The following is a 27,491-nucleotide window of genomic DNA, read 5'->3' as shown; positions in this document are numbered from 1 at the left end:
ATAAAATAATAAAATAGGGCTGGAGAGCCAGGCGTGGTGGCGCACGCTTGTCATCCCAGCATTTGGGAGGCTGAGGCAGGAGAACTGCGGTTCACGGACGGCCTCAGCTACTTAGCGAGGCCCTCCGCAACTCAGTGAAACCTTGTTTCAAAATAAAGAATACAAAATAGGGCTGAGGGTGTAGCTCGAAGTTGGAGTGCCCTTGCGTTCAAACCCCAAGTACCTAATTAATTAATTAATTAATTACACAGACATAAGGAGCCATCCCAGGCAGGCTCACAGGTGGAGAATCCTTGACTCCTGGTCCTCCCGATGAGTTAAAGGGCTGGATAGTCACAGCCACCGCGCATGCGTGACACAGCTAAAGGGCGCATGCGCAGGATGAGCGCCCTGAGGCTAAGACCCTCTGGACTTGCAGGAGGTCCAGCAGCTGCAATGTATGAACACAGCCGCCCTCCACATCCCCAGAGACGCCCAGACTCACCCCCACCCACACGCACCCCAGCCCCTGTGCTCAAGGCCCTCCAAGAACGTGCGTGGTATACTAGCCGGGCCTGGTGGCACATGCTTGTAATCTCAGTATTTGGGAGGCTGAGACACGAGAATCACATGTTCACAGCCAGCCTCAGCTACTTAGCAAGGCCCTTTGCAACTTAGCGAGACCCTGTTTCAAAAATAAATAATAGAGGCCGGGCGTGGTGGCGCACGCTTGTCATCCCAGCATTCGGGAGGCTGAGACAGGAGGATTTGGGTTCGCGGACAGCCTCGGCTACTTAGCGAGGCCCTCCGCAACTCAGTGAGACCCGGTTTCAAAATAAAGAATAAAAAAAATAAGGCTGGGGGTTAGCTCAGAGGTAACATGCTCCTGGGTTCCATCTCCAGTACTGCAAAAAAGAAAAAAAAAAAAAAAGGAATAAAATAATAGGGCTGGGGGTGTAGCTCGGAGGTAGAATGCCTCTGGGTTCCATCCCCAGTACTGCAGAGAAAAAAAAAAAAAAAAAAAGGTGGCATATTGTTTGCCCAGGACCTGTGCGATCTTCCCACAGGCCTATGAATGGCCTCTGGGTGACCTCAGAAACCTGATAATGTGTATATGTTGTAAACATAGTTGTTACTCTATATTATTTAAGGGAGTCCTCATAAAAGAAAGCCTGTACAGGTTCAATAAAGGTCCAAATTGTGTGTGTGTGTGTGTGTGTGTGTGTTACTTTTTTTTAGTTTTGAAGCAGTCTCACTAAGTTGCTGAGGGCCTCATTAAGTTGTTGAGTCTGACCTTGAACCTGCAAGCTTCCTATCTCAGTTTCCCAAGTCCTGGGACGATGGAGCCTCTGTCTTGATGGGCTCTTTTCTTTTTTCTTCCTTCCTTTCCTCCCTCCCTCACTCCCTCCTTCCTTTCCTGCCTGTTTTCTAGGTGACCGGTCATGATGTATATGGTGAGTGCTCCTGTGTGGCCCGGCAGCGCCCGGCTGAGGCCGAGCCTGGCGCGTGTGCGAAGCGCCTGGGTCCAGTCGTGCGGGGACTCAGCCAAGACGGCAGAGAGATACTGGATCTTACGGCACACGTGTGCTACCAGGAGAGAGAAGCCTTGGACACGATAGTTTCCTGGAGATGCATGAACTCCGGGGGTGCAGAAAATCCATTGATTCGCACGGAGCCTTTTAGTTGGGTGAGCCAGGCACAGAGACGGCGCCCAGCTGCCTGAGCGCACACAGCCCACTGAGCCGGGGAGGGCTGGGGAGGTTTGAACCCTGACACTTTCAACCTCAAGAGTGGCTCCCCACCAGCGTGGGCCAGGTCGCCCTCCCAGTAACTATGGGCAAGTCCATTAATTAATTAATTAATTAATTTATTTATTTTTGTAGTAACAGAGACAGAACCCAGAGGCCTTCTACCTCTAGGCTACACCCCCGGCCCGACTTTAATTTTTATTTGGAAACAGGGTCTCACTAGATTGCTGAGTGCCTCATGGAGTTTCCGAGGCTGACTTTAAACCCGTGATCCTCCTGTCCCAGCCTCCCGAGTGCCGCGCTCACAGGTGCGCGCCCCCACGCCCAACCTGGGCAGGTCCATTTTTACAAGGAGCTGGAACTGCTTTTATACGCAGAAAAGAAAGAGTGTAATAAAGATAATTCCTTAAAAAGGTTTGTCATGGCCGGGACCTGCTTCATAAAATTATATGCCCAGTGGGTTTTATGTCAGCACACGCCCTGCCCTTGCACCCAGGCCCGAGCGGGAGGGAGAGGGCACAGCCCGCCCCTGGAGACCTCGCTTCCTGGTTTCCAGACCGGGCTAGAGCAAGACACTTATAATCCGCTGGGTGAGCTGCTCTCAGTAAAGAATACAAACAGGGCTGGAGCCGGCGTGGCGGCCCAGGCTTGTCATCCCAGCATTCAGGAGGCGGAGTGCAGAGTTCGTGGACAGCCTCAGCTACCTAGCGAGGCCCTTCACAACTCAGTGAGACCCTGTTTCAAAAAATAAAAAAGACCAAAAAATAGGGCTGGGGGTGTAGTTCGGAGGTACAGTGCCCCTGGGCTCCATCCCCAGTACCGCAAAAGAAAAAGAAAAAAAGGTGCAGAGTGAATAGCTTGGAGGTTGAATGCCACAAGCTTCAATGCCCAGCACTGCAATAAGTAAACAAATAAATTACATAAATAATAAATAAATAAATAAATGCAAGCTTCAAAAAATCTCTCTGGGCTCACTTCCTAGGTGAGGGGACGGAGGCTGGGTAAGTACACAGCCTGGTCACCATCTAGGGGTGGACCCGTTGTTCTGGGGAGGGAAACTGAGGCACAGGGTACCCAGGTGGGAGCCGGGTCTCTGCTTTAACTGCCACCCAATGGGATTTCTCTTAGGTTGCAATATTGGTAATGAGCTCTCCATCATGGGTGGCAATCAAGCCAAGCCAGAATCCCGCCAGGATGCGGACTGTTCCGGTCGCCCTGCTGGCTTGCGAGGCGAGTCCCTGCCCTGTTCCGGCCTCAGAGGCCGCTGGCAAGAGGAGGGCAGCTGCGTGACACCTTCCTTATTCCTGTGGACTGGCCCAGCCCTGCCCCTGGGTCTTTGGGTTGGTTTGTCTAGATTCTCTGAGCTCTGGCCGGATGCAGAGGTGCTCCAAGGCCCCCTCCTCTTGGCTCACCCCAACCCAGAGAAGCCAGCACACCCAGGGCTGGGCAGACACCTGAGCCAGGCGGGGCACCTGCTTCCTGCTCACTCCCAGCTCCTGCTCTGCTCGGCCTCGGGACCAGCAGGGTGCGGGGAAACCCACAAGCCTGGCAGAGGAAGTGTCCTGGGGGGGGGGCAAAGCCCTGAATCCCACACAGGAGCCTCGGGCTGGCCGGGTGCGCGGAGGTCTCGGTCCCCACATCTCAACAGGTGGCCGGCAAAGAGAGGAAACGACCGGAGAGAGCCGGCTGAAGGCGCCAGGGGATGACCAGTGGAGTCACGGCGGCCAGGGGCGGCCACCTGGGGCCACTGCCCTCTTCCTCTCTGCGCCCCTTCTGCACGGTCCCCTGCACTAGCCCCACTTGATTCAGAGGGAAACTGAGGCCCAGAAACTTCAAGTCACCTATCCAAGGGGCCCGAGCGGCCAGGAGTGCGCCCTGCCACGAACACTTTCTCCCCAGCTGGTCTGGGCAGTGCACACCTGTAATCCCAGGAGGGTCGCGGGTTCGAGGCCAGCCTCGGCTACCTAGAGCCTCCCTAGCAAAAAAGAAAGACTGGGTGTAGCTCAGAAGTAGATGCCCCAGGTTCCATCCCTAGCATGGCATCACACAAAGCAAACGAAAAACAAAAAACGTCCTCCCTGGCTGAGAACGTCAGGCCTGTCCCCCTTCTCAGGAGGGGAAACTGAGGCGCGTCCAGAGAACAGGAGCCGCCTGCGGGCCCCACACAGCCAGCGGGCAGAGCTAGGACCTGACCCCGGGGGACCCCCTCAGGGTGGGGGAAACGGCTCTTCCCGGCCCCCCACAATCAGAGCGAGCCACCTCCATGATAAAGACCCCGTCCCCGGGCCGCCAGCAGCGCCAGGGAGGGCTCCCCGCCCGCCTGGTCATCGGGGCCGGGGGCCTGCAGGAGAGAGCTGGCCGGGCTGACCGGTGGGACCACGGTGGCCAGGGCCGGCCACCGGGGCCACCGCGGGGCTCAAGGCGGCGCCTCCCGGCTCCCACGCGGGACCCCGCACTCACCCTCAGGCGACCTGCCGGCCTCAGGCCTCCGGGCGGGAGGGGGAGGTCCTCTCGGAGCCGGCCGCCCGCCCCGCGCAGGGAGCCCCGCTGGGCTGTTTTATCCCAGGAGCCGCGACAAAGTTGCCCGGAGGCCCCGCCCACTGCCGCGGCCACGCCCACACAATGCCACGCCCACCACAGACCACGCCCGCTGCCCTTCCTCTCCGGGTTCGAGTCCCTCCCCCACCGATCCCGCTGCCCCGCGCCGCGGACTGGCTTGGGGAGACTCTGCAGTTTGGCTGCGCGTGTGGATTTGAGGGATCGGGGTTCGGAGAGGACTCGGCCTCGGCCACCTGCTAGAAGTTTCCCGACTGGCCCGCTGCGGAGGCCAGGGTCCAGCCGGCCTTCCCGGCTCCCAGCCCTGCTGCTGCCCAAGGTGGACAGGGGGCAGGGCGGCCTGCCGGGCCTCAGTTTCTCGCCCGTAAGATGGAGGGAGCCCTCTGGTTGCGCAGCTCTGCGGCTGATCCGCAGTGACCTTACAAAGGGCGGCGACGTCACACCGGCTCCCGGGCCGCAGGGCGGCGGGCACCGGGCTTCCCACTGGACCCGCGGGCTCCCCTCCGGCCCACCGAGGGATGGAGCCGCCGCGGGTCCGACCTCCGGCAGGCAGGGCCGAGGAGTGAGCGGAGGCCCGAGCCCCACCCCTGCAGCCAAGGCGAGCCCAGGCCTCCCTGGCGGAAGAGCACAGGTGCTCACAGGAGCCCAAAGGCCAAAACACCCACGTACCCACCCGCGGACGAACTGACGCCGCCTGGGCCACCCGTGCCGTGGAATATAACTCAGCCCTGAAAAGGACCGCAGCACTGATGCCGGCTACAGTGCGGATGAACTTCTGTCGTTAGTTTGTGTGGGCACTGGGGGTCCATCCCAGGGGGGTTCTGCCTCCTAGCTATACCCCCAGCCCTTTTCTTCCTTCCTTCCTTCCTTCCTTCCTTCCTTCCTTCCTTCCTTCCTTCCTTCCTTCCTTTCTCTTTCTTTCTTTCTTTCTTTCTTTCTTTCTTTCTTTCTTTCTTTCTTCTTTCTTTCTTTTACTTCTTTCTTTCTTTCTTTTTTTATTTTGCGGCACTGGGGATGGAACCCAGGGGCATTCTACCTCCGAGCTACACCCCCAGCCCTATTTTTCATTCTTTAATTTTTGAAACAGGGTCTCCCTGTGTTGTGAAGGGCCTCGCTAGGTGGCCGAGGCTGTCCGGGAACCGCGATCCTCCGTCTCAGCCCCTGAATGCTGAGGTCACAGTTGTACAGTTGTGCGCCGCCGCACTCAGCGGGGTGGACCAGGCTCGCAGGATGCCCAGGGCAGATGCCAGGTGCAAAGGGCCGCACCACACGCAGCTCCTCGGCCGCTGTGCGGTGTTCAGGCAGAGCCGCAGGGCAGGATGCCTTAGAGAGGGGCCGGGGCCAGGCGGGCAGGGGTCTCCTTCTGGGGGTCGAAAATGTGCCAGGACGGGACGGAAGTGAGGGTTGTGTCCTGCCACAAGTGAGTTGCACGCTTGGAAAGTTTTAAGTTATGTGAGTTTCTCCTCAATTTAAAAACCAGACTGGAGCAGGTTTGCAGACAGCCTCAGCTACTTAGTGAGGCCCTCTGCAACTCAGTGAGACCCGGTTTCCAGTTAAAGAATAAAAAACAGGGCTGGGGGTAGAGCTTGGAGGTCAAATGCCCCTGGGTTCCATCCCCAGTACCTCAAAAAAAAAAAAAAAAAATTGAAGCCAGGGAAATCCTCACACCAAAGCTCAGCGAGATGCCAGCCGCGGCCCTGCAGGCAACACCCGAGTCTCGGCTCCAGGAGACACAGGCCGCCCGCCTGTGCCCGGGGGCTGAAGAGCTGCGGGCCCCAGTGGATGGGCGCAGGCTCTGAGCTCACACACAGGCGCTGAGGCCCCTCGGGTGGCAAAGACCCGCCGCCGCCAGCCCTGCAGGTCAGGACAGTGCTCTGGGCTGAGGCATCCCCAGGCCCCTCCCAGATGCACGGTTTACCTCAGTTTACAGATAAACTGGAGAAGGAGGAGGGATTAGAGGAATCCAGACTGAGGACACGGGTTGGGTAGACTGCTGAGGAAGGGGTACCATTGACGGGGCTTTGAGAGGCAAGTAGGAGTTTGCAGGCTGTGGCAGGGCATCCCCTTCAGGCTGGCGCAGCCAGACTTTCTGTCTCCATGGAGGAGGGTCCGAAGCCACATCCTGCTTCCTGTTTTCGGAGCCGGCGCTGTCTGGAGCCTGGTTCCTGGCTCTGCACAGCCTCAGCGTCAGGCACTGAAGTTTCCCGCGATTCTCTCAGGACCCGGGCCTGTCGGCAGAGCTCAGCCTGCTCCCCACTGGGGTCTGCAGAATACCACGGCGTCCTGGGCCCCCGCCGGCCCTCGGCCTGGCGCACTGCACAGCCGCCCTGCCCAGCGTGCGGCCCCCTCTGCCCACCCAGCCAGGCCGGCTGCAGATGAGAAGCCAAGGCCCACGTCACCTGCTCGGTCACACGGCCTCTGGCTCCACAGAACTTTGTCCTGGCTACAGCCGGGTCCCCTCTCCTGGGGGCACACCGTAGGTGCTCAATTAGTGCTCACAGGAGGACTAACTCTGCGGAACTCCAAGCCCTGCCTGGGGTGCCTGCCCCATCTTGTAAACGCCTACTCGTGCTTCTAAACCCTGCTTATAATGCCCCTCCGGAGGAAGTCTTCCTGACTCCCTGGGAGGAGCCCGAGGGCTGTAACCTGGTTCCTCCTGCTCTAGCCCAGCTCTGGAGCCATGGGCTGGGGGCTGGGGGTGGCTCTTCCCCCCTGGAACAGCTCTAAGGAGGATGAGCAGATGTGAACAAATGTGTCCCCATCCACCCATCCATCATCCACCCATCCATCATCCATCTACCCATCCATCCATCCATTCACCCATCCATCCATCCACCCATCCATCATCCATTCCATCCATTCACCCATCCATCCATCATCCATTCCATCCATCCACCCATCCATCATCCATCCATCCACACATGCATCCATCTATCCACCCACCCATCTATCCACCCATCCACCATCCATCAATCCACCCATCCATCCATCCATCATCCATTCACCCATCCATCCATCATCCTTTCCATCCATCCACCCATCCATCATCCACCCATCCACCCATCCACACATGCATCCATCTATCTATCCACCCACCCATCATCCACCCATCCATCCATCTGCCCATCCATCCATCATCCACCCACCCACCCATCCACTCCTCCCTCCCTCCGTCCCTCTCTGGCTCTATGAGCCTGTGTCTACGCACCCTAGAGCAGGACAAGGTTGCCTTTTTTTATTTTGTTAGAAAATAGTGTTTATTGAAAGAACATTAAAAGGCCGGGAACGTGCGGGCTTGGCGACAGGAGGTCCTGGCTGTGCGGGGCTGGGGTGGCTCGATGTCGGCTCAGCAGCTGGCCAGGTACATGCCTGCGGGGCGGCGGGCGCTGAGCGGCCGAGCTGCCCGACCTCCCCGCGCCTGAGCGAGCGGGGCTTCTCTCTGTCCATTTGTGGGGTGGGGATGGGGCCCAGCGTCCTCACCCTGCTGCACCCCCGGTCTGGCTGAGCTCCTTGGGGCCGAGAGCCCGGCCTCCGTCCCTAACCCTCCTCTCTCTTTTTCCCCCCTTTATGGTGGTGGTGCTGGAGGCTACCTAGCCCTGTTCTCCCTCGGAGCTACACCTCCAGCCTTGTTTTGTTTGTTTGTTTGTTTTGGTGGTACTGGGGTTTCTGGAAGCCCTTCTGCCTCCAGGCTACACTCCGAGACCTATTTTATATTTTTGAAACAGGGTCTCTTACGCCAGCGCGGCTGGCTTCGAACCTGCGCGATCCTCCTGTCTCCGCCTCCCAAGCGCGGGGATTACAAGCGTGCGCCACCACGCCCGGTGATTGATTGATTCATTGATTGATTGATTTTTGTGGTACTGGGGATTTGAGCCAGGGGCATTCTACCTCTGAGCTACATCCCCAGCCCCTCCTTCCTCTCCTCCCCTTCCCTCGATCCTCCTCTCCTCTCTCTCTCTCTCTCTCTCTCTCTCTCTCTCTCTCTCTCTCTCTCTCTCTCTCTCTTTCTTTGCGGTACTAGGGATGGAACCCAGGGGCATTCTACCTCCAAGCTTCACCCCCTGCCCTATTTTTTATTCTTTATTTTGAAACAGGGTCTGAGTTGCAGAGACCTCACTGAGTAGCTGAGGCTGTCCGCGAACCGCCGATCCTCCTGTCTCAGCTTTGCATTTTTTTTTTTAAATTTTGAAACAGGGTCTAACAACGTTGCTGAGGCTGTCCTCGAACCTGCGACCCTCTCGTCTCAGCCTCCCAAGCTCTAGGAACAGAGGCATGCGCCACCATACCCGACTCTTTATTTTTTTCATTTTGAGACAGGGTCTCAGGAAGTTGAGAGGCTCGCTGTGCTGCTGAGGCCGGCCTCGAACCTGCGACCCTGTCTCTTGCCCCCACTCCTGGGTTTACAGGGGTGTGCACCGAGCCTGGTGCCCGCCTCCCCATCCTGGGCCTCGTGCCTCCTGCGTGCGCGCAGATACCTGTGGCGAACCTCCTCTTGACCAGTGACATGCGGTAGCCGCTGCCCACGAGCTCCACGTCCATCCCCGACAGAGTGGCCCCCTCGCTGGTGAACTGCGCCGCCACCGGGCTGGGGGTGCTGGGCCCCGACAGTGGCTCCCAGCTGGCAGAGAGGCGGCCCGAGCCTGCGGGGGCCTGAGGTGAGCCGCGCCTGGCGCCCTGGGCCTCTGCCTGCGGCCTCCTCGCGCCCCGATGTCCTGGACGCCTCCTGCCCACCTCGCCCGCCCCCCTGCGCGCTCCCGATCCTGTGTGCCAGGTGCCTCCCCCAGACCCACCGCCCAGCCGCCACTCACCCCCCGCTTCCGACACATCTGGAAGTTTCCACAGGAGCCGCTTCTCCTCCAGGCTCCTGGAGGTGAGAAGCGCCTGGTCAGGTCTGTCCTGGCAGAGACGCCAGACGCCCTGGGGACCCAGCTCGGCCACCTCCTGGCCAGCTGCGTGACCCTGAGAGCCCACTGCCCACCCTCGCCTCAGCTTCCCCATCTGTGAAAGGGCCGTGGGTAGGAGCGGTCAGTCCCCTAGAGCCCAAAGCTTTGCATTTGCAGCGTTTAAGAAGACGCCTTCAAAGCCGGGCGCGGTGGCGCGCGCCTGTCATCGCAGCATTCGGGAGGCTGAGACAGGAGGATCGCAGGTTCGCGTCCAGCCTCAGCTACTTAGTGAGGCCCTCTGCAACTCAGCGAGACCCTGTTTCAAAATAAAGAGTAAAAAACAGAGCTGGGGGTGTAGCTCAGAGATAGAATGCCCCTGGGTTTCATCCCCAGTACGGGGGAAAAACACACACATTCAATTAGGGCACAGTGGTGCACACCTGTGATCCCAGTACTTGAGGGGCTGAGATAGGAGGGTCGCAGGTTCAAAGCCAGCCTCAGCAATTCAGGAGGACTCTCAGCAACCTAGTGAGACCCTGTTTCAAAACAAAAAAATAACAAGGGCTGGGGGTGTAGCTTAGCCCCCGGGTTCAATTCCCAGGACAAAGAAGGAAAAAAAGACAAAAACGAGGGCACCTCGAGGCGCGGTGGCACCTGCTTGTAATCCCAGGACCTGGGAGGCTGAGACAGGAGGACCGTGGCCACTTCAGCAACTTAGCGAGGCCCTGTTTGAAACAAAAACTAAAATAAGGTACGGCTGGGGGTGCAGTTCAGAGGCAGAATGCTCCTGGGTTCAATCCCCAGAACCACACACACCCACAAAAAGCTCATCAGCCTGATGGGAGGAGCATGTGACTCTGGGTAAGCAGCCTGGCCTTCCTGCGCCTCAGTTTCCCCTTCCGCAAAGGGGGCTGATGATGGTCCGCACCCCGTGAGGTTGATGAGAGACCTAAGTGAGTGTGGCAAGCTCTCTGTGTCCAAAATTATTGCTATTTCAAGTTAAGTTTCTTTTCTTTTCTTTTCTTTTTTTTGGTGGTACTGGGGTTCCTGGAAGCCCTTCTACCTCCGGGCTACACTCCCAGACCTATTTTATATTTTTGAAACATGGTCTCTTAAGCCAGCGTGGCTGGCTTCGAACCTGCGCGATCCTCCTGTCTCCGCCTCCCAAGCGCGGGGATTACAAGCGTGCGCCACCACGCCCGGCCTTTTCTTTTTCCTTTTTTTTTTTTTTGCGGGTCTGGGAATGGAACCTAGGAGCATTCAACCTCTGAGCTACACCCCAGTCCTATTTTTTATTCTTTACTTTAAAACAGGGTCTCACTGAGTTGCGGAGGGCCTAAGTAGCTGAGGCTGTCCATGAAGCACAATCCTCCAGTCTCAGCCTCCCGAATGCTGGGATGACCAGCGTGCGCCACCACGGCCGGCTGAAATGAACTTCTTTTGCAGCACTGGGGATAGAACCCTTGCATGCTAGGTAAGCGATCTTCTGCCAGTTTCTCTCTATCTATTTGAGACAAGCTCTTGCTCTGATGCCTGGCCCGGCCTGGCTCCTCAGCTCCTGCCTGGGCGCCTGGTGCAGCTGGGACTCCGGGCACCAGCAGATACCTGTTTCAGAGGTCATTAATCAGCCTCAGGCCCGGAGCCAGGCGGGTGCAGTTAGGTGAGGCCTGAGATGCCCCTGAGCCCCTGTGTGTGTGTGTGTGTGTGTGGGGGGGTTCCCTGCAGGTCCTCACCAGGTGGCAGCCGGCTGCAGGCGGACGTTGGTCACGGGCTCGCCCACGGGCAGCAGGATCTGGACATTGGTGAGCGGCGTGGGCACGGCCGTGGCCCCAGCGCGGTATCGGTACTCCACCGACACCTGCGTGAGCGTGGCCCCGCACTGCCAGTGCGCGCTCAGCTGCAGAGGCACGGATTGGGGGCCGGGCCGGGAAAACTGGGGGGGAAGCAGAACAGGACGGACGTGGCTCGGGCCGTGATGTCCTGCCACGCCCTGTCTCACCATCCCACATTCAACCTCGCTAAGCCCAGGCGTGGACATACTGTCCACAGCTGCCCAGGCCCCTTAAAGGAAAACTTAGGGTTTCCGGTGTGTATTACACCCTGCTTCCAGCAGAGGGCAGAAGAGCGCCTCACTCGAACAAAGTAGCAGCTGGGACTTTGGGGGCGGGGCTTCTGGTTTGCATAATCTGCATAATCGGCACCAAGGGGCGCGGGCCCCGCCCCCCGCGCCCGCGGCCCCGCCCCGCGCACCTGGTAGCGCAGTAACACCACGTTGTGGTAGGAGGCTGCGGGGTTCTGCTCCGCCTGGCGCTGCAGGGCCTCGGTCAGCGCGGCCATGTTGAGCCAGAAGTCTTTGGTGTCCGGGTCACTCTGGGAGGGGTCGCTGTAGAGAGGGACACTCATCACCGCTGACCCTCAGCCCGCCCAGCAAAGCCCTACCTGGGTGGGAGGGGAGGGCGGGAAAGGAGGCTCAAGGGCCAGCGCCCTGACCCAGGCCACACGGCAGGGCAAGCCCGCCCCTGCCGCCGCGGCAGTACCTGAAGACCAGGTCAGTGCTGGGCTGGAAGTGCTCCACGGCGGCTGTGTGTACGAGCCGGAAGCTGAGGACAGGGGGCGGCGGGGTCCCGCAGAACACGCGCGTGATGCCGGCCGGGAAGGTCATGGTCAGCTCCCCGGTGACCCGCGCCAGGCAGCTGGGGGCGGCAGGGGGCACTGGCTCCGGGCGCTGCCGGGCACCTCATCCTTCCCTTCTCCTGGGTCGCCTGCATCTCCTGGCTGCCCAGTGCTTGCTTTTTTATTTTTAAACTGGAGATTAAATGCAGGAGCATTCTACCTCCAAGCTACAACCCAGCCCTTTTTATTGTTTTGTTTGGAAACAGGGTCTTGCTGGGTTACAAGTTGCAGGGGCTGATCTCAAACCTATGATCATCTTGTCGCAGCCTCTGATTATACCCACCTTCCCTCCTCCTCACACCTTCCTTTTTCAGTACTGCCTGGATAGGAAGACTCCTCCCTGAGCTGAAGGAGGCAGAATACCCCCTTCCCTAGTTCCCTTTTCTTCTGGGCCACCAGGAAGCTCAAAACAGTTCATATTTTCAAAAACTGTCCTCAGCTTGGGTTTGGGGTCTAACACTCCTCCTCGCTGTCATTTGACTTTAAGGTCTTTTCTGCGGCTATAACCCCAGGGATGACGGACCCATCCCTGACTCCCAGCTCGCCCCTAACCTGCCCTCACCAGGTTTGGCCAGGTCTTTTTCCTTCTAGCTTCATGCCCATGGCCGCCACGGAGGGGTTTGCAGCAATGTCTAGCGCTACTCAGCTGCCCCCACGGCTCCCACCGCTCTCGGCCAGCGCCTGGTTGCTCCTGGCATTCGAGGCCTTTCCGTCTGGCCCTCCCTGCGGCCCCAGCCCCTCTGCCCGGTCTCTGCATCACTCGTACCTGGGGCCGTGGCCCCGGAAGTAGGCGTGGACGTATTCGGTGAAGGCGGTGGCCACAGGCAGGGCGTCCTGGGAGCCCAGGACCACGGGGCTCGGGCCCCGGGACACTCCTGGGACGGTGGAGGTAAAGGAGTCAGGCAGGTCCCAGGCTCCGCCCGCCCCCCCCCCCCCCCCCCCCCCCCCCGCTGCAAGGCCGCCATGGAGCCGCGGGGCTGCCTGTCGAGGCCTGGAGGCGGGTGGACAACCCACATACCGTGTCCCGTCAGGGAGGAGAAGCTGGGCCGATCTGGGCCGATGCTGGGGGCCGAGGAGCCCAGTGGGGAGGGGCTCAGGGACCGAGTCTGGAGGGCGGGAGAGAGGCAGGGCCGTAAGGTGTCCATCCGAAGGCCGGGAGGTGACCGCCCTCCACCATCCCCACGCTTACCAGGTCGCCGTTGCTCCGGGTCAGGGGGCAGGACACCTTCCTGGAGCGGGGCCTGCGGGGTGGGGCGGCCAGCCCCTCCCTGGCTGCGAGGTCGGCAGGGGTGGACACGGGGTCTGGGGAGTGGGTGCAGAGAAGACGGTGCTGAGCTACGCCCGGCCTCTGGGGCCTCCAACGCCAGTGTGGCGGGTGGACAGGGGAGAACTGTCACTGCGGGTATGCAAGCAAGTCTGGTGGCTCAGAAGGAAGGCGCCACCCCATCCTCTGAGAGGTGAGGAGGCGCCCGTGCCACGGAACAGACCAGGAGGGCACATCTGGGACCTCTACTTCCTTGAGCTCGGCCTTGAACTCGCTCATCCGGGGATCTTTTCCGGGAAAGGTGCTGTGCTGGGGATGGCGCTGGTCAACCCGTCCCTCTGACCCGGGGCCCCTCTTCCGGGTACCCCACAGCTCAGCCCTGCCCGCTCTCCTGCCGCCTCGGGCAGCCCCGTCCCCATCTGACCACGCACCGGCCCTGGTTCTGCCGTCCTCACCGGTCAAGCCTGGCCTCAGAGGTCCCCTCCCCAGGGCGGCCCCCACCCACAGCTCCATCCCCGCCCCCTCCCCGGCCTCACCTTCGCCAGCCTCCAGAACCCAGGGGCCTGGGGATGGCGCCAGGGGCTGTGGCGAGTCCGGGGGTGGAGGGGCCCGAGTCCCCCTTGAGTCAGGGGGCTGCGCCCTACAGGTGGGAGGGCTCTGCGGGGTGCCCGGGCGGGGCACCCAGGAATCTGGGGAGGGGCCGGTTGCCGCATGGGATGGAGAGTCCAGTCCAGAGTCCTCCACATTCTCAGGCGACGAGGAGGAGAAAGGGGAGGGGCTGGAGGTAAAACCCAGGCTGCTGGAGCCTAAGGAAAGGCCAGGATGTCAGCTCAGGACCCGCCCCCCCAAGTCCCGCCCATGACTGCAGGCCACACCCATGCGAGAAAAGGCGCCCCCATTCCTGGTTCTCTCTCCACTAATGCCCCACCCATTGGCCACTATCACCACTCACTGTAGAGAAGGCCTCTACCCACAGCCCCGCCCACATACACCATGGCCCCGCCCACTAGCAAACACCGCCCCTGACTCCTCCCACTCTAGCAAAGCCCTACCCTCTATGGCCACGCCCACTCTAGTAAAGGCCCCCACAGGCTATGTCCCCGCCCACTCACGTGCCACCGGCCCGTGGCTCCACCCTCCCTCCGGCCTGGCCACGCCCACTCACCAGTTGGCCACGCCCACTCACCAGTGAAGTCTTCTTGGTCGAAGGCTGACTCCAGGGGCGGCCCAAAGAGGTTTCTAGCCCCCTGCTCGTCCCAGGGCAGCCTCTCCGCACAGCTGGGGACCGGGAGGCAAGAGGGGCGGGCTCTGCCTTCCGGGCCTTGCCCCACCGCAGGGCCTCTGCAGGCAGGACTGCCCGGCCCCCGTGTTTCTGCTGGGGCCACCCCTCCTCCTCTTGGGGCCCAGCTCGCCTCACCCCGCAGGGAGCCCCCTTCCTGTCTGCATCGGTCACCCGCTCACTTGCTGGCCTTAAAGCGCACGGCTGGAATGCGGCCTGGGGAGGGGGCCTCCTTGGGTCGTATGTGCCCCCCAAGCCTGGCGGGGGTAAACAGGGCCCAGTGAACCAGAAAGCCCCGGCGGAGGCACGGGAGGGCTGCCTGTGGGGCCCACCTGCTGGTCCTTGGGGCTGACCGGGGCCTCTGTGGCTTTCCAGCGGCGTCCCCTGTGGAGACAGGCCTCCTGAGCCTTCTGTCCCCCACCTCCGGGGTCCTGCCCTGCACACCCAGGCTGCGGGGTCTGGACCCCCGCCCGCCTGTGTCCAGGTTTGGGCTCGTCCCCGACCCCCGCTCCTGTTTAATCGGCCTAATCATGCCCAGCACGTGGTGCAGGTGGTAATCCCAAGACTCAGGAGGCTGAGACGGGAGGTTCACAGGTTCGAGGACAGCCTCAGCAAGCAGTGAGACTCCATCAAGCTAACCAAACAGAGACCCTGTTTCAAAATAAAAGCAGGGCTGGGGTGTAGCTTGGAGGTAGAATGCCCCTGGGTTTCATCCCCAGTATGACAAAAGCAAATTTCCTAATGACCCTATTTTACAGAAACAGAGACTGGGGTCAGGGCGGTGAAGCAGCTCGCCCCAGGTCGGGGGTAACGGGTCTGAGTCCACACGCCGCCCAGCCCAGTCCAGCTTTCCCGCCACGGGCTCCTCCCCAAACGAAGACAGAAGCCGGCTCACGTGAAGAATGGCGTTTCATGGTGCCCTGTGGACAATACACGGCCATCAGGCACGGCGCCTGCAGCAGCCCCGCCCCCTGCCCTGCGCCCTCCCGCCCCTCACCCCTGGTCCAGGGGGCAGGATGAGGCTGCCCGCGGTGGCCCGCAGCTGCGCCGCTGCGGCCTCAGAGCTGCAGGGGGGGCCCCGGGCGGGCGCGGGCGCGGGCTTGATGTGCACGTAGAATTTGCGGGGCTCCTCGTCGTCAAAGTCCGAGTCGCTGGAGGAGAAGCGGGAGGGCTCGGCTGTGCGTAGGCCGCAGTCAAGGAGCCAAGCCGACCCTGCCCGGGCTGCGGAGCCAACCGCGGCCCTCCGTGCGCAGGCCTGCCATCACCCTTGCTGGGCTGACCACCCCAACTCCTACTGAGCTGCAAAACCCAAACCCTCATGCCCCTTCCTCCAGAAGCCCTCTGGCTGTCCCTCCAGAGCAGTGCAACCCGCTCTCTCGGGCCCCGGCGCCCCAGGGCAGGTTTCTGCATCTGTGTCTCCTTCAGCAACAAGGGAGGGGCTATCTCTAGGATGGGCGCAGAAGAGCAGAGCTAAGGGTGGACGGCGGTATTTATGGACAGATCTTTCCTTCTGCTGTGGCCACAACTATCCCCAGGGGGCATCAGAAGGATATTGTTCTGGGTCACATCAGGCCGGACAGTGAAACCTTCTTCATCCACCTCTGGACACACCTGGGGGCGGGGAGTGGAGGGTCAGCTCCTCCCTGCCAAACTCCACTACGCATGCGCGCGTGCACCTGCCGCTAGGTCCCGAATCAAGCCCAAAGCTATGTCCCCAGGGGAGTGGGCAAGTCCAGGGGCAGGCGGAAGCCCGGTGGGGACGCTGGTCCCTCCCGCGTGGCCCACCAGGGTCTTTGGGAAAACCCAGGGGTGGCAGACTCTGGGCCCAGCCCCCAAGCTGGGCTCCGCGGCTCGAATCCCCCCATCTGCCGCCGGCTGCCCTCCCCTGGCACTCACCCCTGTGCCCGGTTCCAGGAAATCCCTGCGGGGGGAGGAAGAGATGTTTATGGGGCTTCCCCATCCCACCGGAAGCCCCTCCCCACACGCAGACTGGCCTGGAGCTGGGGGAGGCTGCGAGAGTGTTCTGAGCTGGACCTGGAGGAAGCGGGGCCCTGGGCACTCGGGGATGGGGAGGGATCTGGACTTGGCTAAATGGCACTTTTATTTGTTTCTTCAAAACAGCTTTGAGGGACTAGACTTGAGGGGCAGCCTGAATATGGAGGAGATGGGGGGTGGCCTTGGCCAAGGGAGGGATCCTGGGCCGGCCTGGGCGGAGTAACCTTGGCTACCCTGAGCCAGGAAGCGGTAAAAGGGCAGGATCCCAGCTAAGCGTGGGTACCACCAAGAATGAGAAGATCCTGCCCTAGCCCGGGGGTAGGGAATCCGGGTCCGTCCGTGTGGGGCACTCAGGAGGGGATGCCTGAGGCCACCTGAGGGGCGGGCGGGCGGGTGCGAGCTCACACAGCGGCCGGAGGCTCCCGCTCCCGCCGGCTTAGTCCCGGAAGGCGGAAGACCTTGGCTCCCCGCAAGCGCTTCATGGCTGAGGGCAAAGGAAGGCAGCTGAGCCCCAGGAGGCGCGCCCCCTTGTGTGGGCTCGCCCCCACCCCACGGTCCAGCCTGGGCACCCGGCCCAGACGTACTTGCCTTCCTGCAGGGCGGCTGCGCTGTACGCCTCGAAGTCCAGAGGTCCTGAGACGAGGAGAAGAGACAGAGGCCCAGGTGAGGAGGCCCGGCCTCGCCGAGGCCGAGACCTGAGCTGAGCAGGGTAAAAGCCAGCCGCCCGGCCGGCCCCAGCGCCAGCCAGCCCCGGTGCAGTTCAGGAGAGGGGGTCACACAGGCGATGAGGAAAGGACCACACCCACACCTGACTCCACGCCCCTCCCCTCCCACCCCCGAGGCCGGCACGGTGGGCATTTGCAACAACCCTCAGTGGCTCCCTGGACCCCTGGGGGTCCCCACAGCCGCGCTGGCTTCCAGGACCCCGCTGGGGCTCGGTCCTAAACGTTTACGTAAGAGCCGGCACCGAATCCTTTCCCGACGTGAGCAGGAGCCGGAGCGGCCATCGGCCCATTTCCCTGCCAAGCCGCGGGCGCACCTGGCTTCTCGCGGCCCGTGCCCTTGCTCTCTGCGAACTTCCTGAGCAGCATCTCCACGCTCACGTTCTCGATGTTCTGCTTAAACTCCTCGTGCACCTAGGGGCGGGCGGCTGCTGAGCGCACGGCCTCCCGGCCTCCCCCGCCGGCCTCCCCCGCCGGCCTCCCCGCCCCGCCTCACCTGCCCGATCTGCACGTGCGTGTCCTCCACCGAGTGCGCGTAGGAGCCCAAGAGCGCCTTCATGTGGCGCAGGTGCGTCTCCTCCATGGCTTGGAAGCGCTGAGGCGGGCAGGGAGGGGCAAATGGAAGCCCAAGGCCACCAGCAGGCCATGTGACCCAGCCTGGACAATCAAAGCACTCCAGATCCCCCCTCCTCAGTGATGGATTTGGACAAGAGCCAATGAGAGTCTGTCCTAGGACTTTTGCTGGCACTCTGGCCCAATGAGATGGCAAGATGTAAATGAGGGCCGTTGGCTCTCTGCTGTGCCCCCTACCCACCCCGGCATGCAGAGGCCTGTCTGGGGTCCACCCGGGGATGAAGTCCCCAGGGAAGAAGGCAGATCTGAGGAGCAGAGAGAGACAACTTCCCGCCAACACCATCTGAACACCTGGATCCAGCCATGCTGAAACACCGCCCCCCTAAAATAACTTGTAAGTTTGCTGAGCCCATTAATTTTGCAGGTTTAAATAAATCACTTGCAACTCGAAAAAAAAAATATGATTCCTAACCCTGGGACCAAAATCTGCTTTTTGTCCATGTGGGTGGACAGAGACCCAGACAAGGCGCGGAGCTTAGCAAGAAGTCTCAAAGATGGTGAGGGACAGAGGCTGCTCACGAACTCGAGCCTTCCAGACACCAAGAAACAGCCGGAGATGCTTGGCTAAACTCTAACTTGTTTCAAAAACCTCATCAATGTAATAAATAGCTAAGCTGCACACAGTGGCGCACACCTGTAATTCCAGGACTCGGGAGGCTGAGACAGGAAGATCACAGATTGGAGGCCAGCCCCAGCAACTTAGTAAGACCCCCGTTTAAAAAAGAAAAACGAAGCCGGGCGTGGTGGCGCACGCGCTTGTAATCCTGCGCTGGGGAGGCTGAGACAGGAGGATCGCGCAGGTTCGAAGCCAGCCTCAGCTGGTTTAAGAGACCCTGTTTCCAAATAAAATATAAACTAGGTCTGGGAGTGTAGCTCGGAGGTAGAAGGCCCCTGGGTTCCATTCCCAGTACCACCGAAAATAAAAAATAAATAAAAAAGAAAAGAAAAAAGAAAAACGAGCTGGGGTCTGGCTCGGAGGCAGAATGCCCCTGGGTTCAACCCCCAGACCCCAAAAAGAAAGCTCATGGAGTGGTTTCTCTACACTGTACCAGTGTGAAAACATCCCAGGGTGACTGAGGGGCCGGCGCTAAGAGCATCTCCGCGTTCCAGATGGGGAAACTGAGTCACAAAACACTTTGGCTTCTGCCATACTAGTCAACAACAGTAATAGCAGGCTTTAAGCCTATGGCCCTAAGGATCCAGGGGCGGGGGCTTCGGAAGTCCTGGGGTCTGTGGCCCCCCCGGCGGCGCAGGCCTGGCTCTCAGAGCCCCAGGGGCCTCTGGGTTCCTACCAGGGCCGAGTCCAGCATCTTCTGCTCGAAGTCGGCTCGGGCCGAGTTGTACTTCTCCACCGAGCGCCGCAGGCTCTCGGCAGCTTTCTTGGTTTTGGTTTCTGCCTAGGAGGCACAGGGAGGGGGCGGCTCTGGGATGGAGACCCCCCCAGGGCGCTGCCCAGCCCGGCCCCATCACCTGGGAGGTGGGGTCCTGGGGCGCCCGGGAACCCACGGACCTTGTCCATCTCTTTCTGGCTGGTACTTTCCCTGCGCAACCGCTCCTGGTCCATGCAGCGGCTCAAGTAGTTCTCGCGAGACTTGGGCAGCAGCTGGCTGACCCCCGCCAGCACCTGCACGGCGTCCAGGGTGCCCAGCGCTTCCTCCTTGCACTGTGGGTGCGAGAAGGGCGTGGCCGAGAGCCCGAGCCGCCCCCCAGCCGCCCCCACCCACCCCGCAGGTCCCGGGGGCTGGAGGGCCGCGAAGGCCCGGGGTCGGGGCCCCCCCGGCCCCCACCTTCTTGTGCGTCTTCAGCTGCTCCTCCCCGTAGCGCAGCACCTCCTTGATGAGGTCCTGCAGCTTCCGCGTCAGCTCCAGGTGGCAGAGCGCCAGCTTGTCGGAGGACACGCGGAAGACCTCCCAGAGCGGGGCGAAGGTCCTGGGGTCAGCGGGGCAGCGGGGGCAGCAGCCCAGCCCCGAGCTGGTAAGGTCCCTGCTGAGCACTGACCCATCTTAACCAACCCCGGGCGGGCTACCTCTGAGCCACATTCCCCAGCCGTATTTTATTTTGTGCTTAGAAACCGAGTCTAAGTCGCTGAGGGCCTCGCTAAGTTGCTGCGGCAGTCCTTGAATCTGTGATCCTCCTGTCTCAGCCTCCCCAAGTATTGGGATTACAGATAGGCTTCATCGCGCTTAGCTAATTGATTAATATTTAAAAGTATTTTGCGCGGGGCGTGGTGGCACAGGCGCGTAATCCCAGTGCTTGGGAGGCTGAGACAGGAGGATGGCAAGGTGGCGGCCGGCCTCAGCTACTTAGCGAGGCCCTCCGCAACTTAGTGAGACCCGGGTTCCAAATAAAGAATAAAATAGGGCAGGGAGTGTAGCTCAGAGGTAGAATGGCCCTGGGTTCCATCCCCAGACCCACAAAAAAAAAAAAAAAAAGAAAAGAAAAAAAGTAAATAAATAAACTGGCCCCGAGGCCCTGGGAATCCTCCCTGGAACACTCAGAGTTGCCGTGGGCTCCAGGCCCCGCCTGAACGTCACAAGTGGTAGGGTCCCAATTTAGACTATTATTTTATTTATTTATTTATTTATTTATTTTTGCGGGTCTGGGGATGGAACCCAGGGGCATTTTACCTCCGAGCTACACCCCCTGCCCTATTTTTTATTCTTTATTTTGGAACCGGGTCTCACTGAGTTGCAGAGGGCCTCACTAGGTAGCTGAGGCTGTCCACGAGCCGCGATCCTCCGGTCTCAGCCTCCCGAATGCTGGGATGACCAGCGTGCGCCACCACGCCCGGCTTAAAGTCTCAATTTAGGCAAGTACATCTGTGCAGCGGAGCCCTCCTCCCGTTTCTCTCCCCCATGACCCCACTCGTCTTTGTGGGACTTTGGCCCTAGAGTGGCCACGGGGACTTTGCAAGTGCCATGGGACCATATCACAGGTCTTCACCTGACAGTCCTGTGACCCGGCCCCAGCGGCTTCCCCAGCGCTGCCGTGGCTGCACCCAGACCCTGGCCCACCCGCTTTGAATGGGGTAAGCATAGCCCTGCCCCAGGGCCTTTGCCCTGGCTGAGCCCCTGCCTGGGTGTCCTCACTCCCAGCCCTGGCCCCCTTCCATTCCTTCCCAGCACGTCCGTCCTTTGTTTATGGCACCCAAGCCCCACTGGGTGCTGCTAGCGTGGCACCTGGAAGGTGCTCAGCGTGTATCTGTGGAATGATCGAAGCACATCCCTCGACAACACTCGGCTCTGCACGCTGCCGGGGGCAGGCGCCCCCCCCCCCCCCCCCCGGCCCGGCGCCCCAGCCCCCACTCACCCCACGGGCGTGCCGTTGCTGGCCAGCTTGGAAAGCTTCGCCATGGCCTTCGAGTACGTCTCCTCTATGGTGGCCCTGGGGAGGACAGGGAGAAGATGGGGGCTCCTGGGCTCCCTGGGGGGGCACGTGCCCTGCCTGTTTTCCCACCCAAATAGCTACGCAGTGGCTCCCAGTGGAGCGTTTTGGAAATTCATGATGGCGGGCCCCTGCCTGCTGCCTGCTGAGTACCGCTTTACCAACAGCAGCAGCACCTGTAGCAGAGATTTTTTTCTTTTTGGTAGGACTGGGGATGAACCCAGGGGTGCTCTACCATTACACTACCCCTCAGCACCTTTATTATTATTATTATTATTATTATTATTATTATTTATTATTTTGGTACTAGGGTTGAGCCAAGGGGGGTCATACATATGAGCTACACCCCTAGACCTTTTTATTTTTTATATATATTTTTTTATTTTTTGGTGGTACTGGGGTTTCTGGAAGCCCGTATCCCTCCGGGCTACACTCCCAGACTTATTTTATTTTTGGAAACAGGGTCTCTTAAGCCAGCGTGGCTGGCACAATCCTCCTGTCTCCGCCTCCCAAGCGCGGGGGTTACGAGCGTGCACCACCACGCCCGGCTATTTTTTATTTTTGAAACAGGGTCTTGCTAAATTGCTGAGGCTGGCCTTAAACTAGGAATCCTTCTGTCTCAGCCTTCCATGTAGTGGAAGGAGAGATATGCACCACTGTGCCTGGTTTTAGTATTTATTATTTTATTGTGTTACTGGGGATTGAACCCAGGGACATTATACCTCCAAGCTATACCACCAGACTGATTTCATTTTATATTTAGAAACAGGGTCTCACTAAGTTGCTGAGAGCCTCACTCAGTAGCTGAGGCTGGCTTCTAACCTGCCCGATCCTCCTGTCTCAGCCTCCCAAGCGCGGGGATTACAAGCGTGCGCCACCACGCCCGGCTCCTCATTTTATTTTTATTTTTATTATTTTATTTATTTATTTTTGTGTGGTACTGGGGGTGGAACCCAGAGGCTTTCTACCTCTGGACTATACTCCCAGACCTATTTTTGGAAACAGGGTCTCACTGAGTTGCTGAGAGCCTCACTCAGTAGCCGAGGCTGGCTTCGAACCTGCCAGATCCTCCTGTCTCAGCCTCCCAAGGCGGGGATGACAAGCGTACACCACCACGCCGGCTCATTTTATTTTTAGAAACACGGTCTCAGTAAGTTGCAAGAGTCTAATTTGCAGAGGCCAGCCATGAACCCGCAATCCTCCAGTCTCAGCCTCCCAAGTACTGAGATTACAGGCCTGTGCCACCGTACCCCGCTTTATTTTTTATTTCGAGACAGGGCCTAAATTGCCTGGGCTAGCCTCGAACTTGCCATCCTCCTGCCTCAGCCTCTGGAGTTGCTGGGATTACAGGGGTTCATCACCACAACCAACTTGGGAAAAAAATTTTTTGCACATGTTATAACAATACTATAACATAGCACCGTGGTAAATTCTTTATATGGTTGGTCTCATTATACTGCAGAAGAAAAGCTGTTTTTCTTTTCCTCTCTGAACAGACACTGCTAAGTGCCCGCCTCGTACCTACTCACATCTCGCTCCTAACAAAACCTCGGTTCTGCCAGGGGACGCGCTGGGCCGGGTCAGAAGCGGCACCGGGGAGCCCAGGCGGCTGGGCCTCTGGAGTTCCCGGCAAGGATGCGCGCCGCCCCGGGCGGTGGGCGGGGCCACGAGGGCTGTGGGCGGGGCCTTTGGTGGGCGGGGCCTGGCCTACCTCTCCCGGATGAAGTCGGCCAGCTCCTTGGTGGAGGTGGGCCCCTGCTTCACACTGTGGTACAGGACCTCAAAGCCGTGGTTCTTCTCACCCTGCGGATCCAGAAGGGACAAAAGAGGGTTTCAATGTTGCCTAGCAACGAGGTCAGGCAGAGGAGCTACCCAGCAGAAAGCCAGCCCATCCCTTGGCTGCAGGGATTGGTTCAGGCCTCAGCCAATCGGCAAGTGGCATTTCCCCTTGGCCACGGAGATTGGCTCCTGGACCTGAAAGTTGCTCCAATCATAGAGACGCCTGGGATTTTTGTCCCAGAGTTGAAAACAATTTCTTTTGCGCTCCCTCCCTCTCTTTCTCTCTCTCTCTGTCTCCATCAGCCCCTTCCCTTGTTTTTTCGCCTTTTCAGAAAGGAGGGTATGTGTGGCGACAGGCCGTACTAGATGCCAAGTGAAACCGCCAACCTTGGAGGGATGTTGAGTCCGAGTCTAAATAATTCACGTGCTCAGTGGAGTTGCTGGATCTAACGAGCCCTGAAAACAACTCACCCTACAACTGCTCGATTTTGGAAACTGGATTTAACGTGACTTAACGTGGATTTTGATTCCACGTTAAGTCACTGTAGTTGTGTTTTCTGTTCTTGGGGGGGGGCACTGGGGACTGAACCTGGGGCATTCTTCCTTGGAGCTATACTCCAGACCTTCATTTTTTATTCCGAAACAGCATCTAAGTGGCTGAGGGCCTTCCCAAGTAGCTGAGGCTGGCCTCGAACCCGCCATCCTTCTGTCTCAGCCTCCCAAGTACTGGGATGACGGGTGTGCGCCACCACGCCAGCTATTTTCTGTTCTTTTCAACAAGGGAACTCTAAGACCTCAGAGCAGGGTCCAGGTCTGGATTCTTCCTAGGATTTAGCAAAGCCCAGCACAGGTTGAAGCTCAGAAAACACAAGTTTTTAGTATGTTGAAAAATAAACAAATGTTATTGTGCTGTTTCTTACTCGCGCTGGAGAGAGCCGAGCCACTACCCCAGTGCTGGCTGGTTTCTCCCACAAGACCTCTTTCTTCCAACGCCTTCCCTTCTTCCCCTGCGATGCGGGGCCGAGAGTCCAGGGCCTCACGCACACGCTGACCACCCGCCGCCCCGCAGACGCCTGGATGAGTTTAATTCCCGACAGGAAGCGCTGACGTCACCGGCGTTGGCCCCGGGGTGGCTGAGGGGTGCAGCTAGGCTCCCGCACACTCCCGCAACCTACTGCCCTGACCGCCAGCCGCCCCGGAGGCCTGAAGGTCAGAGCAGCCAGAAGCCCCTGCCTGTGGCCGCACACACGGAGACGCTGCAGCCGAGTCTCCCAGAAGGCCCCCCTCACTCTAGAATCATCGGTGGCCTTGGCTTGAAACTGCCTTCCCCCTCCGGGCCAGTGGTGATGGTGGCACCCAGCCCCCCGGGGTCTTAGTGAGAGGGGGCTGGTGCAGCCTGAGCACAGGAGCCCCCGGGGTCATGGTGAGGGTCCTGCAAAGAGCCCAGCAGGGCCCCCAGGACCCCGCCCGGGTCCCTGGGTGACGCTGCTCCAGGCACCGCCACCCTAGCCAGCATCTGGGGCTGACTCAGAGCCAACCCCTGGCCCGGCTCCCGGACCTGGCAGCACCCCAGCAGCGTCTGCCGTCCTCGGAGGGGCTGGTGGCAGGGTCCTCGGAGGGGTTGTCTGGGGCCCCTGGGCTCCTGTGCTGCCCCAGGGCCGGCTGGAAGAGGAGCTTTCTAACAGAACGTGGCTGCGCCCCTCTCTGCCTCCCACTCCCCCATGGCTCCCCAGGGCCTTCGGTGCCTCTTGCCCCGGCCTGGCTCAGCAGGACTGGGGCGTCCCGGTCTGTCCTGATCACCCCGATGGCATTCTCCTGTGGACCATCCAGGGCCCAGCGCCACCCAGCGAAGACCAGCCAGGTCCGCGGTCTCCAGCGTTCAAAACTGATTAAAGGAGCCGGGCGAGGTGCTGCACACCTGTGATCCCACTACTGGAGAGGCTGAGACAGGAGGATCGCAGGTTCAAGGACAGCCTCAGCAAGTAGTATGACTCTCATCAACCTAGCCAGACCCTGTTTCGAAATCAAAATAAAGCCGGGCGTGGTGGCGCACGCTTGTAATCCCAGCATTTGGGAGGCTGAGACGGGAGGTTTGCGGCCAGCCTCAGCTACTTTAGTGAGGCCCTCTGCAACTCAGTGAGACCCGGTTTCAAAATAAAGAATAAAAGCCGGGCGTGGTGGCGCGCAAGCTTGTAATCCCCGCGCTTGGGAGGCGGAGACAGGAGGATCGCACTGGTTCGGAGCCAGCCTTGCTGGCTTACGAGACCCTGTTTCCAAATAAAAAAAAATAGGTCTGGGAGTGTAGCCCGGAGGTAGAAGGGCTTCCAGGAACCCCAGTACCACCAAAAAAACCAAACAAACAAAGAGTAAAAAATAGGTCAGGGGGTATAGCTCAGAGGTCAAATGTCCCTGGGTTCCATCCCCAGACCTGTGCAAAAAAAAAAAAAAAAAAAAAAAAAAAAAAAGGAAAGAAAAGAAAAGAAAAAAGAAAAAAAGAAAAGAACATTCCAGCCAAGTGTGTGGCTGGCACACACCTATAATACTGTCCTGGGGAGGCTGAGACAGGAGGAGCACAGACTCGAGACCAGCCTCAGTAACTTAGCAAGAATCTTAGTAATTTAGTGAGACCCTGCTTCAAAATTAAAAAATAAAAAGGGCTAGGGGTAGAAGGCCCCTGGGTTTGCCAGTACCCAAAATAAAAAACAAAAGGAAAGAAGAAACGTTTCTAGATACTTTGGTCATGAAAAGATATCCTAGGGCCTCCCTGAGAGCCAGGAAGAATGAACATTACATCCCCCTTCCCAGATGGGGAAACTGAGGCTCAGGCCAGGTCGCCTGGCCAAGGGCTCCCCCTGAGCAGGATTCACATCCGGGGCTCAGCGCCCTCAGCGCTTGCCTCGGGCGGGTGGGAGGGCTGGGGGGTGGTTTCTATTTTCTCTCCTCTCATCTGAATTTTCTGCAAAGAGCTGGCGCACCTCTTGCAATTAAAAAGAACTTAAACGTAGGTGCCCCGTACCATTAAAAGATGTTTAAAATAAATGTAAATGTCAGGGTTCCAAAATGCGGGTGATGTCTGAGGCTCACATGGAGGTCCTAACAGGGGCTCAGAGAGGGAGAGCCCCTCACCGGGGTCACACAGCCATTCCAAGGCAGACGAGGCGGGGAGGCTGACCCCTGGGGAGAGGGCGGAGGTCGGACCCCCGGATGTGGCAAGGGGGTGCGGCCCCTTTAAGGGAGCCAGTGCCTGCAAGAAGAGTCCCAGCTGGGGAAGGAGCAGGGCAGGACAGCTTGTTGCCAGGGGCAGTGGTTGCCTGGCAACGGGCTGGGCTTCCTCTGCGGCTGGTAAGGAAGGGGCTTTCTGGCCGGGTGCTCCCCCTGCTCCTGGGCTCTCCTGTTCCCCCTCCTCTCTGGCCCCACCAGCCTGGCCCTGCAGGAGGAGGCCCGGGCGGCCTCCCCACCCAGCGCCACCTGTTCCTGGGCAGTTGGCTCTGCGGGGGACCCCCACAGCTGGGGCTCTAAACCCACACCTGGGGATCCAGCTTCAACCAGGCAAGCGCAGCCTGCGTCTGGCTCGGCCCTTAGCCTAAGATCGGGGTGTCTGGCCAACGGTGCCGGGTCTGGGCTCCTCCCCGGCTGGAGCAGAGGCTCCCGCCCGCCTCTCTGCACAGCTGGGCAGGAGGTCGTGGTTGCAGCAAGACAGGGGATGAATGAATGAATGAATGAATGAATGAGTGAGTGAGTGGGGTCTGGCTCTCCTGGCCCCCAGGCAGCAGGAGGCCCAGCCAGGATGGTGAAGAACCGGGGCGTTGAGGGGTCAAGCCAGGAAAACGCCAAAAATCTCCGGGACGGGAATCCCCTAGCTGCAATGGCCTGGATCCTGGAAGCTCAGCCTGGCCCCAGGTTTGAGTCCAGAGGAGTGTGCGTGTGTGTGTGTGTCTGTGTGTGTGTGTGCATGTGTGTGTGCGTGTGCGCGCGTGTGTGTGCGTGTTGCTGGAACCCAGGGGCATTCTACCTCTGAGCTACACTCTCAGCCTTTTCTTTCTTTCTTTTTTCTTTCTTTCTTTTTTTTTTTTTTTGGGTGGTACTGGGGTTCCTGGAAGCCCTTCTACCTCCGGGCTACACTCCCAGACCTATTTTATATTTTTGAAACAGGGTCTCTTACGCCAGCGCGGCTGGCTCCGAACCAGGGCATCCTCCTGTCTCCGCCTCCCAAGCACGGGGATGACAAGCGTGCGCCACCGCGCCAGGCTCTTTTTTAAAATTTTTGAAACAGGGTCTCCCTAAGTTGCTGAGGCTGGCTTCGAACCTGCGATCCTCCTGTCTCAGCCTCCCAAATACTGGGGTTACAGGTGCGCACCACCACACCCTGCAGGACAGTTTAGTTTTCAGGAGTCTCTCCTTCTGGCCTCAGTGAGTCGCCCAAGCCCCAAGGCCGCTGGCCATAGATTCTAACCCGACCTGCCATTCCCACTTTAACGCCAAGCCCCTCCAGCCACCTGTGGGGGCGCTGTCCACAGAGGCCAGTCCCTCCATCTCCATCAAAGCCCTTCCCCCTCCAAGATGTCTCACCCAAAAATGTTCTCCAAAGTACGACAT

The 27,491-nt window shown here is 59.5% G+C and overlaps 1 protein-coding gene across 1 annotated transcript; it reads right to left on the bottom strand.

Moving 5' to 3' along the window:
- Window positions 1-1,566: 1,566 nt before the first annotated feature.
- On the bottom strand, window positions 1,567-27,491 carry FCHO1 (FCH and mu domain containing endocytic adaptor 1; the record flags this gene model as incomplete). Its single annotated transcript, XM_080715429.1, has 29 exons — window positions 1,567-1,655; window positions 3,987-4,090; window positions 4,414-4,897; window positions 5,470-5,646; window positions 8,759-8,923; window positions 9,092-9,147; window positions 10,900-11,099; window positions 11,417-11,549; window positions 11,704-11,859; window positions 12,606-12,714; window positions 12,858-12,945; window positions 13,029-13,141; window positions 13,640-13,909; window positions 14,290-14,381; window positions 14,715-14,766; window positions 15,278-15,302; window positions 15,380-15,558; window positions 15,906-15,993; window positions 16,279-16,303; window positions 16,783-16,861; window positions 16,966-17,010; window positions 17,417-17,513; window positions 17,596-17,694; window positions 19,025-19,129; window positions 19,243-19,395; window positions 19,520-19,661; window positions 21,042-21,116; window positions 22,828-22,919; window positions 27,465-27,491. 29 exons carry the CDS (start codon window positions 27,489-27,491, stop codon window positions 1,567-1,569), a joined length of 3,519 nt encoding a protein of 1,172 aa, XP_080571555.1.

Source organism: Muscardinus avellanarius (genome assembly GCF_963383645.1).
Source record: "Muscardinus avellanarius genome assembly, chromosome: 18".
Lineage (NCBI taxonomy): Eukaryota > Metazoa > Chordata > Mammalia > Rodentia > Gliridae > Muscardinus > Muscardinus avellanarius.
The sequence above is the reverse complement of the archived record's forward strand: the minus strand, read 5'-3'. Positions and strand labels throughout refer to the sequence as shown.